The 15,000-nt window shown below is 42.2% G+C and overlaps 1 protein-coding gene across 5 annotated transcripts in view; it reads left to right on the top strand.

The window, feature by feature from the left end:
• The window catches only part of APP (amyloid beta precursor protein), a 144,542-nt gene that overhangs the window by 128,081 nt on the left and 1,461 nt on the right, over positions 1-15,000 (top strand). For 3 of the 5 annotated variants that reach the window (XM_077927293.1, XM_028726974.2, XM_028726976.2), the window contains 3 exons: positions 2,254-2,307; positions 8,555-8,655; positions 11,860-12,006. In XM_077927293.1, the coding sequence (XP_077783419.1) occupies positions 2,254-2,307; positions 8,555-8,655; positions 11,860-12,006 (302 nt within the window). The remainder of the gene's footprint in view (positions 1-2,253; positions 2,308-8,554; positions 8,656-11,859; positions 12,007-15,000) is intronic. The other 2 variants (XM_028726975.2, XM_028726977.2) reach the window with 1 other exon arrangement.

Genomic DNA, 15,000 nt, shown 5'->3' with positions numbered 1-15,000 from the left:
CCTCTGCTTTCCTGAAAGCTGCCCCTGTTTTACCTTTCCACTTCATTGGTGTGCATTCAGCAGTGCTACAGAGGTTACCTTTGCAGATTCAAGAGAAAACCTTCGTTTTGGTCCTCTTAATGCAATACACAAATGTGGTTTTGCTGCCTGAATAAATAAGTGTCATAAATGCAGAACTTGCAGCAACTTCACTGTTTTGTTTTGTTTTGTTTTGTTTTGTTTTGTTTTCAGAGGTACACATTAAGATGCTTTAAGTGAACACCAAACTAAAAATGTGAAGTTTGAATGCAACCAACATATGCTTGCAGGAATAGTATTGTATAGAGTATCCCTGAGTGCCAGTGCAGTATATTAGAGTGTCAGACTAGAACCGGGGATACCCACTTCTCCATGAAAGTTACTGGCTGACCTTGGGCAAGTCACTGCCTCTCAGACTCACCTGCCTCACAGGGTTTCCATGAGGATAAAACGTGGAAGATGAGTTATGTATGCCACCTTGAGCTTCTTGGAGGAAAGGTGCAATAAAATTGAAATTAGTCTGTCTATAATAAAACATAGATGCAGTCACCAAGGGCTGGTTGGCTGCAGATCTATCCTTAGTGTACACTATAAGGCAACCTGGGGTTTGACTCTGCTGTTTATGAAATAGTCTTCACTGCATTCTACTAATGGAAGCTTAGCATTCCTTCAGCATTTCTGGCTCCTGCATATGTCGGTTTGAGAGACTGTGCCTCCTCCTCTAGCATGGAAAAGGGACAAGTAGTATCATGTTTTTGAGTTTTTCTCATTATGCAGCTGTGGGATGTTCTGCTTGGATTGAATGAGTGTGTGACAGGTTAGCTGGTAAGTCCACCTGCTTCCACAAACATAAATCACTGCTAAGCATATTGTGAGGGGGTGAGGAAATCCATGCAGATTGTCTTACTCATGTCAGAGGGTTCTGGCTTTTCAGGGGGATCGTTATTTTAGAAAATCTAGTTACAATACCTAGCATACAAAGATCTGGGTTGGCAATACCTTTTGTACTTGGATATGTTCTTTGGATAAGTGGCTTTCCTTCCAACATGGCATTCAAAGTGGTGGTGATTTTTGTTTTGAAATATGATTCTTCCATGTGTTGTTGTGTTTCCCCCGCCCCCAATTTGTGTATTTATTTGAATGAATATGCTATACATAAACTGGATAACAACCTGCTTTTAAAAATAATGTTTAAGAAACTTACTAAAATTAATTTAATTTCCCTATTTCAAAAACCTTACTCGGTGCCTAGTTAAATAAAGAGTCTTATTGTCATTCGAAATACAGTCAGGAAAAAAATCCAAGAAAGAGGGATTTAGTAGTAAGATGCAGCCAACAATGAGAATCCCTATTACAATATCTTGGCTCATAGATGGTGTACAGAAGGTATTGCTGGCAAAGTTATGGTTGATGTTCAGATACGCTCAGACTCATGGCTTTCTGCATCAGCAGCTAGAGTCCTGCATTCTGTCATCTGTCAGTATTTATATGCCACTTTCTGGAGACTTTCAGGTGAAGTTTTGTACCATATTAGAGAGCGATGTGCTTCTGCAGAATCGGTCTCTTCCATTTGTCCTGCAATTCCTCAAAGCTTGTTTCAGGGAACATGCTCTTAATATTAAAGAATCAAGCATTTCTACAATTCAGAAGTTCCCCGTCCTTTTCATCTCCTTTTTTAAGACACAAAATGCTGTGACTATATAAGAGATAAATGTTTATCCCCTAAGTTTCCCTCAGTTATTTTGAGAGAAGCCAGACTGCCGCATAACTTGCCTTTAAAGTTATAGTGTTCAGTGGTGTTTAAAATGTAACCATTCTTCTAAAGGAGAAGGGGAAGGACGGGGTTAAGAGATGAGAAGCAGCCGTTTTTGCGTGATATTTATGTTACAGAGTTCAAAGCAAAAGGTAGGTGGAGTTTTCAAGGACTGAAGAAGGCTTTCTTCTTCTCCAATAGATGGAGAACATCTAGACTCTGTTTGTGGTTTGTGATATGCAAAGTAACCAGAAATGGATGGACGTGGTAGTTCCTGTCCCTTTACTTTCATTTCCAGGATTACTTTAAAGCAGATCTTTTCCAACTGTTGGCTTATGTTACTTTGTTTATGGCATATAACTTTCCTGCACTGTCCCAGGCAAAACCAAAGGCAACTTATTTTGGAAGCTTTCGTTTATTTTTATTTTTTTATTTGCTCTTTTTCTTTCCTATTTGTTTATTTCTTGGCTGCACGTGCCCAGTTGAGCCAGTTGATGCCCGCCCAGCTGCAGACAGAGGACTCACCACACGACCAGGTATATAATTTGCATGGCTTTTACCTAACCTGTGTTTGCCCTGCATGTTCATCTTTGGCTTCAGCTGAATGGATCACCTTTTCTTTGTAATACTCCTCTGCTGAGCTCCTGCGTCTTCTCATAGACATGATTTATAACTCAGTAACTACCTGCCAACTCTTGAATGAGGTCATTTTGCTGAAACATGTCTGCCTGACCCATAAAATAATAATTTATTCCAGGAATATGCTGGAATTAAAAGAGAAGCGGTTAGATGATTTGTGAACTCCTTTTCCCATTTATATATATTTTCCTTGTAACTTGAACATCAGGCAGTGCCATGGGGGCATTCAAAGTGTGTGTGTGTGTGTGTTGTGTGATATATCTTTCTGCATGAAAAATAAATACTTTGCTTTGGAAATTGAAAATGTTAAAGTCATCAAATATATGAGCTCTAGGGAAAGAGCCAGGTAATGGTAACTTTTCATTTTGGGGGCTTCAGTGCAGTATATTTAGTTCAGAATGGGGGGGGGGGAGTGAGCCCAATGACTTCTAACAAAGATAATGAATGCATTCTCCTTCAGAAGTGCTTTAACAATGTCTAGACAGGTTTCTAGATATAGACATTACAGTAACCTTGCTGGCTGGTAGAAATACAAGTATCTGTAATGCCCCAATCTAATGTGCATATTCAGAGTGCATATAATAGTTATTCTCATCAGCAAGCCCAGTTTGCACATAACACTAAGCCCAAGCCATAGCTTAGCAAGATCAAGTGAGCAAATAACCAAGGTTTGTTCATGGTTTGTTTGGGGGAGAATAACCCTGAATCCACGCTTGGCCATAATGCTAAACTAGATCACGGCTGAGATCTGGGTAGTGTGGCACATGCAGGACCTGTTTTCGATCTGGGTTCCCACATGATTGCTTGTTTTTGCTAAATTTGGCTTGTCGTAACATGCAAATGAAGGGACGCAGGTGGCACTGTGGGTTAAACCACAGAGCCTAGGACTTGCCGATCAGAAGGTCGGCGGTTCAAATCACCACAACAGGATGAGCTCCCATTGCTCGGTCCCTACTCCTGCCAACCTAGCAGTTCAAAAGCACGTCAAAGTGCAAGTAGATAAATAGGTACCGCTCCAGTAGGAAGGTAAACAGCGTTTCCGTGCGCTGCTCTGGTTCGCCAGAAACGGCTTAGTCATGCTGGCCATATGACCCGGAAGCTGTATGCCGGCTCCCTCGGCCAATAAAGCGAGATGAGTGCCACAACCCCAGAGTCAGCCACGACCGGACCTAATGGTCAGGGGTCCCTTTACCTTTACCTAACATGCAAATGATGCCTCAGACTACCTAAGTGGTGGTAAAGAGTTGGGGCCTCCCCCTTTATTCTTGTGAGTAATGGAGACTGTAATCTGCACTAGTGAGTGTGCCTAGGGAATTAGTGGGTGGTAGATATTCTGTACCACATAACAGGGCAAAGAGGAGTTTCTTTTGTATTGAATTAATGCTAGAACAGCACATTTCACTCACAAGACACTATGAAATGGCAAGTTCAATTATATGTACGATGCCTTTCCCTAGACATCTGTACGGAATCACATTTTGTTTCGTTGTTGTTGGGACCATAAGCAAAAGAAATGTCACCAGTTGTTTTCCCAGACTTCGGAAGCAACAACAAATTAATGTACAACGCTAAAGTCTAAATAAGCACCCTCCAAAGATTAGCCTCCATCTGCCAAAAGGGCAATCAATTTGCAGCTCTCTGCTCAGTGTTTTCTCTCATTACTTGTGCAATGACACATCATATTTCTGGTTTGTAGCTCACTGTCACCTGTACTGCACCGGAGTGCTCAGAAAGGCTTCATTAAATGTAATGGCATCCTTAGGAGACAGGGAATCTCTGTCTACCCAGTTGTCTGGTTACATGACTTGCCAGGCCTTGCTTTTATCACAAAGACCAAGTCTTGCTTATCACCAAAATTACATCACTCTAGAACAAAAGTAGCTTATTAGCCTTTCTAAATAAGGTAAAGGTAAAGGTACCCCTGCCCGTACGGGCCAGTCTTGCCAGACTCTAGGGTTGTGCGCTCATCTCACTCTATAGGCCGGGAGCCAGTGCTGTCCGCAAACACTTCCGGGTCACGTGGCCAGCGTGACAAGCTGCATCTGGCGAGCCAGTGCAGCACACAGAACGCCGTTTACCTTCCCGCTGGTAAGCGGTCCCTATTTATCTACTTGCACCCGGGGGTGCTTTCAAACTGCTAGGTTGGCAGGCACTGGGACCGAATGACGGGAGCGCACCCCGCCGCGGGGATTCGAACCGCTGACCATGCGATCGGCAAGTCCTAGGCGCTGAGGTTTTACCCACAGCGCCACCCGCGTCCCTTAGCCTTTCTAAATAGAACCTGATAAATCACAGAATGCCTGAGTTACTTGCCTATTCAACTGATGACACCACACACGTGGAAAAACAAGTGATGTTACTATTGCCTATCTAAAATGCAGCTTAGCGATTATGCTTTTGCCTCTGCACCCACATCTTGCCTTTAGTCATCATCACATATGTCAAAGGAATCTATTCTTGTCTCTCTCTTTCCCCAAAGTTTTGTGTGCGAAGCAATAGAACATTATGACATAGCATCCATACAGGGACATGTCATCTGTCTAGCAGGAAGAAATTGTAGATGATAGTGGGCTGTTTTGATACTGTGTTTTCCTTCCAAAGGTCTCCTGTACATTATGAATTTTAACTTATTACTGCTGGATTATTATTTTTGTCCTTCAAACCAGTGCTAAGAAAATGTATGCTTGCAAGCACATTACAGTTCATTACAGTTCATGACTCTGTAGTAATCCTTAAGGTGGCTCAATACTATAAAGAAGACAGGTCTTCTGCACCTTAACAAAGGCATTTCAGCTGGTATAGCTTACATGACCAGCTACACCTGCTGAAATCCCCCTCCATATGACTTATTAAAGGTACAGGAGCCCTGTTTGTCTTCTGCATCTGGCCACAGTAGTCATTCTACCAGAGGTTCCTGCAAATTTAGCATAATGGGAATGAGCACATTGCAGTTAACTCAGTGCCACTTGCAAAGAGAATAATCCAAAACCGTTCCAATGCTTGTTTCAAAATGTGCTTTCAGATTAAGTCCAGCAGCCACAGTCACATTTAGTTCACAGGCCTTCCTCACAAAAATCCGGCTAATTAATGCTTTTATAGTAAAAATTCTGAAATTGTTGCTCTCTTGCAGTTGATTGCTAGTGGTGGCAACCCCTTTAATCTATCTGGCTCATATCATATTTTATTAATAGGAAGGAAAAGAAAGATTTGGTTGATGTGTCAACATAAGGACATTTTCCAGCTTCTGTTTCAAGGGAAACCTTCATTGGAGCCATAGGGGCTTCCCTTGAAATGTAAATAGTTTGAGAGGGAGATGTGTGAGAATCATTGCAAGGTGGGAAAAGACTTCAACTTCCCTAACCTGTTGTCCAGAGACTGCTGATAACAAAAAATTGCCATGCAATTACAGTGGTACCTCTGGTTAAGTACTTAATTCGTTCTGGAGGTCTGTTCTTAACCTGAAACTGTTCTTAACCTGAAGCACCACTTTAGCTAATGGGGCCTCCCACTGCCACCGTGCCACTGTTGTGCAATTTCTGTTCTCAACCTGAAGCAAAGTTCTTAACCCGAGGTACTATTTCTGGGTTAGCGGAGTCTAACCTGAAGCGTATGTAACCTGAAGCGTATGTAACCCGAGGTACCACTGTAATGTATTATCATTTGGTGTGCTAGTTACACAGGAAGTACACTTGTAGAAGCAAGAACCCCTCTAATATAGTGTAATCACTCTGATGTAATGTCCAAAGAGGGCAGTGGTCCCAAGGTTAGATCTGTGTGCTTCAGAGTTAATCTGTGGCATCTGGATCTCACTGTGCAGCTACGCAGTTAGAGTTAAATAATTCATCAAATCAATTCTTCCTGGTGTTAAAACCAGTGGGTTCCTCGCGCAAGAATAAAACGGAAAGTGCGATATTTTGCAGGTTTGCCATCCTTTTCACATTCCGAAATAAAAGTGCTAGGTTATGAAAGCATATTAGGGCATAGCTAGTTTCCATGAAGAGTTTGTGTGACATATGTTTAACAGTTGTACTGATTCATACCAAAGAGAGAAATGGGCTCTGTGTGTGTTTTTCTCCCCTCTTGGGCTTTGTCAAAACCTTCATTTATGGAAATTGGCTGGTTTCCATAATTCACAGTAGCATGCCAGTAGCAAGATGCCTGCATATTTGGCTACCATTTTATAACTTAAGTCTGAAGCACTTTATGCACAAACAACATAAGGCATTCCAGTGTCTGGAATGATTAATTGCTTTTTATGAGATACGCACATAACAAGCTGCCCATGTGACAAGCCCATGGTATGCCTTATGGAAAGAGACCTAAGAGATTGCATTTGAGAGAGCGGAATTAAAATTTTAGAGATTTCATAGGAATCTTACTGAAATTTTTAGCTTCCAAATTTTGTTTGGAAGCTCTGCTATTTACAGTCCCAAAGATGTACACTTTTCCAGAAAGAGTTGTACTCTTAAATCATGCAAGCTTTTCTTAGAAAAAATTACAGTCCTAGATGCACGATTGTATTACATATAGCTAAAATGTTCAGGAAGATGAACATATATGCACTTCAGCCAATTTCCAGTACTGTTATCAAATATGCCAATTTTATAGCACAATGACTTCTTCAATAATTTGTGGGGCAGAAATATTTTTCAGTGATCTTGTATTATCTGCTACAACTTGAAAGAGAATTTTTACAACAATTCAAAAGGATGTTTGGTTCAATTGACTAGTAGGGTGTCCCTTAAACTGTGAATGCCCAGAGACTGGGAGCAATCTGCCAGGAATTAAATTGGTATTAGTAGCTTGTGTTATTAATAACTACAGCTGGCAATTTTCAGATGCAGAAATTCTAGGCTAGATGAATTGCAGGTATGGTTGCTGTTTCGCCATTTACTTAGATAGTTTTGAGTGGGTATCTACATTTTAGAAGTGAAGGGCAATATGTGTTGTCTTTCTATTAATCAAACAGCCTTTGGCTGACTTGTGCAAGTATACCTGAGATAATGCGACCATTTTTTTTTTTTAATGAACTGCTAGCATATCTAGACTTTAGTGTGTATGCCACAAATACACCTACAACAAAGGCAGGTTCTCAAACCCCACAAGCTGTGGGTGTGGATCTGACACTGACACACACCCCGTTGCTGTCCTGTATTTAGAAATGGGGCAGCCACAACTATGTGCAGCAAGCATTTCTGCCATCACACTAGGCCTGGTAGGTGGAAACCTCTGTTTCCTTCTCCTTTGGTGCCTTTGACGGTGGAAGTGGCTCTGCCTCCTGAGAGGCAGCTGGGAATGGAGGAACATCCCCTTTGGGGAAGGCAGAGGGCGGGAGGCAGTGGAATAGGCTCTGACAGCTGTGGAAAGAGCTTGCGGTTCTCATCATGGACATGGATAAAACAGCAGAGATCTTCACTATCCAGCTGCCCCAGTCTTGGCAGAGACCCCCACATCCCACTGGGTTCTCCTGCATTTTCCTCACTCAGCCAGCCCATTACAAATGTCTCCTTTTTTGCAAGCCATCCTACTCCTATTCATGATTGACTTGCACATAAGGCGTAATCCTGTGTAGTGGGGCTGTGCCCTAGCCCCACCCCCAGCACCAGATCATCATCTTTCAACAACTCAGTTGCTGCAGCTCGTGAGTAGGGTCTTTAGGCACCTTGGACCCCTAATTGTATGGAGCCCCTGCATGTGAGCAGGAGCTCCTTTGCAGACAACTACACAACATGCAGTTATTGAAAGAAGGCCTGATGGTGGGGTGAGACTGGAAGTGCAGCCCTTCCCCTCATCTCTATGATTCTGCCCTGTGCAGAAGTAGCACAGGAACAAGGCTGTGAAACAATCGCCATCCTTTGTTCTTTAAAGAATCTCTTTCCCCCTTGGCTACCGATGAAAGTGCATTTCTTGTCTCTCAGTAAGTAGTAGAAAAATTAGCAATTGCTTGGTTTTGGTTTTGCTCCCCACCCACCCCTTTTTTTAAAGTACCATCTTCTACCATTATCTCACCATGCACACTTTCATTAGAGGCTTCTTCATATGTGTGTCTTGCATTCATGATTGTTGGCAGCTGTGGTGGAGGGTACACATAGAGCTAATCAAAAACTGGCGCTTGTTTCTCTCTCTCTTTTTGGCCTGATATAGGCTCTGGATTAACCAATGTCAAAACAGAAGAGACTGCAGAGCTAAAGATGGATGCAGAGTACAGACATGATTCAGGATACGAAGTACACCATCAGAAACTGGTGAGTGCGCCCTCTTTCCTTAAACTGGATCCTGATCTCTTCTCCTTAAGACTAGTTTTATTTTATGTTACACTAACTTTGTTCCTGAAAATAGCTTGGGGCTGTTTCCAATTTCTGTGACTATTGAAATCCTTGTCCTCAGAACCCACAAGATCTTTCATTCACCAATAGTGAAATACTGTGCATATTCTTTTAACGCATTGGGCATCTGCTGCAAATCAGGGGACGCCGCTCCTTTATATGTGACTGGGGCAAGGCCACTTATAAAGGGACAGGTCTGTTGTCATCATACTGAATTTGGCTTTTCAAGACAGGGCTTGTCAATCTAAAGGTATAATTTAGAAGAAGGTTTGAGCCCTGTTATATCTCAGGAACTGAGCAAGAAGTGGAAAGAGGGGAAGGGAATGCCAGAAACACAAAAGAAAGCAGGAGAAGGGGGGGGGGGGGGGAATTCCCTAAAATCCTTTGTTAGGGAGCAGGAAGAAAAAGCAAATACTGCTGCTTTACTTCCATAAATGGCAGTTCACAAAGATTTCCTTGTTCCACCTGCCCAGAGCTGTTCCCAATATATTATAAAAACCAGGGAAGCACTTTGATCATTACATTTTTAAAAACAAAAATTAAGCCTATGAATATTGGTTTAACTTTTTATTGGCACAATATGAACTGATTTGACCTAAGCAATTTGAAACATTTCTTGTGTACCTGGAACTTGAACTAAAGCCAAATGTGAATCAACCCAGAATATATCCTGGTCATTCTCTGTGTCTGAAACGGCCTTCTTGTTTTCTTAAGGAATAAAGTGTACTGGAGTATTTGACTTCAGATACTGAAATTTGAAAGGTTTTCTTTTTGGAACCTATTCTTGAAGCTAAATGGTGCTGAAAATTAAAATTAGCGTGGGAATCCAATTTGCATTAGGGATAGATAATTGTTCCGTGCAATAATAATAATAATAATCAGCTCTTAGATTCTGGGGATCAAAAATTCCCAGTGCTATAAAAAAAACCCTCTCCTGTGTAAAATGCTAGCCTGCAAGGCTCACAAGAGTTAGCATGTTTATGAGTCATTTAAGGGAGGACTTGTTTTGAAAAGGCGTGGGGAGAGGAGGGAAAGTGTATTTCAGTTCATTTACTTCTATTTTATTCTCTTTTAATTATATGGGAGCTAGTATGCAATGGGGAACAACACTAAAAAGAGAATTTAAACCTGTTTCCTCCCCCTACTGTGCTGGGGTGTGTGTGCAATTCAAACAGAATTGCATTGTACAGTTTTAAAAACAAACACTCTTCTTGAAGGCACAATATTGTTCAGTAACAACCCTCAATATAAATAAATTAATCTGTGTGTTTTTGTTTCTATTCTACACCAGTTTTGTTTTTGTTTTAATCATAGTGCAGGGTAGGGAGTAAGTAGAAGAATAGCACTGAAACGTAAATCTCTTATGAAATAAATAAAATAAAAATTTGTCCAGTAGCACCTTAGGGACCAACTAAATTTGTTCTGGGTCTAAATCTCTTATGATTATTGATAGGTCTGTATTGTTGTTCTTTGGCAAGCTGGTTAACCTTGCAGTTCAGTACTTGAGCTCAGCATACTCTCAGCACATTATAGGCTGATCTTTGGAACCGATTTTATCTACTGTCATAGGTGCCTGTGGCTCCACAAGAGTGGCCCTTATCCTAATTGACAATTGATGGTCACACAGTTGAGGGTTTTGTCAGATTGGGAAGTAGAAATATCCTCACCAATTTCCTTAATGGTCCATCACCTTTGGACAGGATCCCAATGGTCTGTAATGAAGACTCTACTGCTCAGATATATCTGGCAGTTGAGAATAGCCCTTGTTGACGTCTGTAGTGCCAGAAAAGAGGCTGACATAGGAGAAAGTTTTTGGATTCTTGTTCAGTCTCTTTTGGTGACTTTTGAAAGTGAACAGATTGAGTTCTTTATTGTGAGCCTGAGTAGGAAGAAGGCCTGGGGAGCTCCCTTCTTCGCACCCGAGTTCCTCCTACAATGCAGCTAGGAATGGACGGAGCCAACCATTTCAGTTTCTATATCTTAAGTTCAGTTCTCCCTGCTTCCACATCAATTTGCAAAGCCTGGGTGAGAATTGGTGTGCATGTTTGCGTGCCCTTCTCCTAATAGACACATTTTTGCAAGCAGTTTCTCCTAATGTAATGTGTCTTGAATGTTGTTTTCACAGGCACACTTGTTTTTCTTTACGTTTGCTCTGATATATGCTTCTTTGTATGCATTGCACAGCGCAACAAAATATGTTTTATGGAATCAATGTCTTGAGCACACAAGCAAAGTCTGTCCTGGTAGGGAACTCCTCTCAACCTGCCATCCAACACTGCAGAAGGAGACTTTGCTCGTGTGCTCAAGACATCGATTCCATAAAACTTATTTTGTTGCACTGTGCAAAATATGAGCAAGCCAGGGCTGAACTGATACTACCCTTGCTGGTACCTTTCCCGGGAAAATCAGAGGCTCACTATGTCAGGTTCCTATTGGAAGACCGGACAAATGCTAGAACATTAGCAGTGGCAAAGTTTTTATCGGTGGTTGCAAGAACCAATGATCCCTATATTCTGAACAAAATGCTTGTTTAACCTGGAGGTAGGCTGAATGAATTGTGTATTGCTTTGTAACGATTTGTTGGGTCTCTGGACCATAATAAAGATCGTTGTTGTTGTTGTTGTTGTTGTTGTTGTTGTTGTTGTTGTTGTTGTTGTTGTTGTATGCATTGCCTGGCTGGAGAACTGCATTACAAAATGGGGAGAAAAGTGCATTTTGAAGGATAGATGGGTTTGGTTTGGTTTACGTATTGTTCCATGAGGTGCAAACTAGGTAGGTTCATATTAAAATGCAAGCTGAACAAATTTCTTTTCCCACTTCCCTGTCCACATCCTACTACCAGCTTTGTGGCTCCAGATTATCCCAACTTCACATATGCATTTCTGTGTGTTGCAGATGGGATGCTAGCAATTTCAGATTCCATTCTCCCATGTTACATGAAGAGAAACCATAATACTAATTTACCTCTTAAATGGAAACAAAGTTTAGGTATTTTATTGAGCACTGCTCACAAACCATTGGATTGTCGAGAGAATTTTTCTTTTGTTTGGCAAGGTGTAAAATGCACAAGTAACAAGTTGCCTAACTCAGTAACTAACTTGCCATTTTTTAATTTTATTTTAGGTATTCTTTGCTGAAGATGTAGGTTCGAACAAAGGCGCCATCATTGGACTAATGGTGGGAGGTGTTGTCATTGCTACAGTAATTGTCATCACTTTGGTGATGCTTAAGAAGAAACAATATACCTCTATCCATCATGGTGTAGTGGAGGTAAGTGAAAGTTACTAATAATTATTCTGTGAATGGACAATAGGAGCCAAACAGAGCTTATTGCCTTCTATGAAGTCAACTGGATTGCTCCATTTTCTGACTGGATTCTGTTTTCCAGTTGCAAAACCAGTTTGGCTTATGGAGGGGGTGGGGCGCAGGGGAAATAATACTGTGAGTCTGATTTCAAATTGTAATTATAAAATTATATCAAATGCTGCTGCGGTGCCAGAACAGACTCCCCCTTTCTCTCCTTTTCCCTGTGGTCATCCATGTACCAAAGAACTGGAGGGACTCTCTGAAGCAATTTGGGGGGCACTGCAGTGGGTGGGATAGGAAGGGACAGTCCTGTAACATGACTGGAACTTTGCTCTCACAGCATTGGATACAAACATGAAGCCATAACTAGTTTTGTGGTGTGGTTTACATGGTCCCTGTTGGCAGGTCCCAAGGATATGCTGGAGAACTCTGTTGAGTGACATGCTAACTTTTGCATCTGCAGGGGAAAAAACATTAAGGGATGTTTAAATGGGAACAATTCAAGCAATTGGCCTGTAGACAGTCTCAAACCCCAGCTACAGCTAATGGGTTGAAAGCAGAAATTGACTGATCCATACCAAGTCTGTAGAGTGTTATGGATTATTTCATTATGAACTGATAGGTAAGGCAGAGCAAGAGCTGAAGATTGTCAATATAGATTTGTTCAAGCTGCTGCTGAGCACATTCTTATGTAGGGGATTTGAGCGTAGCGCTGGGAAGCCGTGACATTCTCTAAGGACACCCAAAACTTGATGGATTGGAATGGCTAATATAGCTAGGCTGAGCATTCCTCTGCTTCTTGAAAAAGCTTAAAAGGGGGGGGGCACATTCTATCAATGGCAGGTTTGGGACCTTCTTCAAAATGTAATAATTGTTCTTATTTTCCTTGGAAATGGGTAGGGGTCAGTGGGGACATGGAGCCTTTCTGGTTGTGCCAGAAGCGGTTTAGTCATGCTGGCCACATGGCCCAGAAAGCTGTCTGTGGACAAACGTTGGCTCCCTCAGCCTGAAGCGAAATGAGCGCCGCAACCCCATAGTCACCTTTGACTGAACTTAACCGTCCAGGGATCTTCTATTTCAAAATTTTAAAATAAAGCTGATAAAGGCATACATAGAATACATAGCAGAAGTACAGATACCTGCTCTATTTCAGCAGTTAGTGAGAGTATCAGTTGTGCTAAGTATGCAGAAATTATTTTCCCAGAGCAGGATTTTTTTTATTATTTTTTTTTTTAATTAATGAACATTTGAAGCAGCTGTGGGGAACCTTTAGCCCTCCATATGTTGCTGGACTCTCGTTCTTATCAGCCGGGAGCTGGCCAACGGCCAGGGATGATGGGAGTTGTTGTTCAGCAGCATCTGGAGGGCCAAAGGTTCCCCACACCTGATCTGAAGACTGCTGAGACGATAGAATTTCACATGATCACAATGTCATTTTTTGTGAGCAATAAAAATTAACCCTTGAGCAGTATATTCTCTGCAGTGCTTCACCATAACTGCTGCATTTTTTCTATGGACACCAAGAATGACTATTCCAGTGGGAATGTATGCAAGTGACTATAGAAATTAGACTTTTCTTAAGTTAAATGTTAGGAATTAATTGGTGGTGCCTTTGGGGCCATTTGCCGCATTTTATTTTATATTGTTGTGATTTTGCTGTTTTAGTACTTAATATGAATAAAAGTAAAGGGACCCCTGACCATGAGGTCCAGTTGCGGCCAACTCTGGGGTTGCAGCGCTCATCTCGCTTTATTGGCCGAGGGAGCCGGCGTACAGCTTCCTAGTCATGTGGCCAGCATGACTAAGCTGCTTCTGGCGAACCAGAGCAGCACACGGAATCGCCGTTTACCTTCCTGCCGGAGTGGTACCTATTTATCTACTTGCACTTTGACGTGCTTTCAAACTGCTAGGTTGGTAGGAGCAGGGACCAAGCAACGGGAGCTCACGCCGTCACGGCAAGTCCTAGGCTCTGTGATTTAACCCACAGCGCCACCCGCATCCCACTTAATATGAATACCATCCTTTTAAAACAAGTTTAATGAATCCAGTTCAAATGAACAAGACTCTTAATCCCAGGTTTGTGGGTTCAAGTCCCACATTGGGCAAAAGATTCCTGCACTACAGAATGTTGGACTAGAAGACCCTTGTGGTCTCTTCCAACTCTACAAATCTGTGATTCTGTGAACTAAACTAACATAGTTGATAAGGTACCTCAGTTCAACTGTAACATGCAGTATATAAATCCTTTTATAAATAAAAAGCTATGTTTAGAACAGAGGGTTTGAACCCACTCTTCTCCTGAATCTGTGAACATGCAAGGGGACAGCAGCATCAAGCCTGTCAGCAGCATGCATACACTCTTGGTGTGCTTCACACACAAAGGACTCCTCAAAACTTAACCCAGGCATAGGCAACTCGCCCTCCAGATGCTTTGAGACTACAACTCCCATCATCCCTGACCACTGGTCGTCAGCTAGGGATGATGGGAGTTGTAGTCCCAAAACATCTGGAGGGGCAGGTTTGCCTATGCCTGACTTAACCTCAAGAAGAGCCCCTGCTGGATCATGGCAGAAGCCCATGAAGTCCAGTATCCCGTTCTCCCTCACATTGCCTTTTCACAATGGCACTGAGTGTGTTGCTCCCAGAATACACATCAGCATTGGTGTCTATTGCTAATTTGTGAGATTCTGTGACTGGGGACTGTACTATGTACAGTCAATGTACACACCTACTGCCTCTCCCCCCCCCCCACCCCTAGAGTCTTTCATCATGACTTGTGAAAGAGGTTGTTCTGCAAACTGTCAGGACACTGATCCTCAGCAGAGACCCTGGTCTGCTGGTTTCGAAACGTGGGAAGATTCTTGATACTGAGTCAGACAGTTGGTCCATCTCTTTTCTACAATAACAGGCAGGGTTTCAGGCAATGTTCTTTCCCAGCCCTACCTAGAGATGCTGGGG

The sequence above is a fragment of the Podarcis muralis genome, chromosome 4, assembly GCF_964188315.1.
Source record: "Podarcis muralis chromosome 4, rPodMur119.hap1.1, whole genome shotgun sequence".
NCBI lineage: Eukaryota > Metazoa > Chordata > Lepidosauria > Squamata > Lacertidae > Podarcis > Podarcis muralis.
Note: the sequence above shows the minus strand (reverse complement) of the source record. Positions and strands in the feature narration are given on the sequence as shown.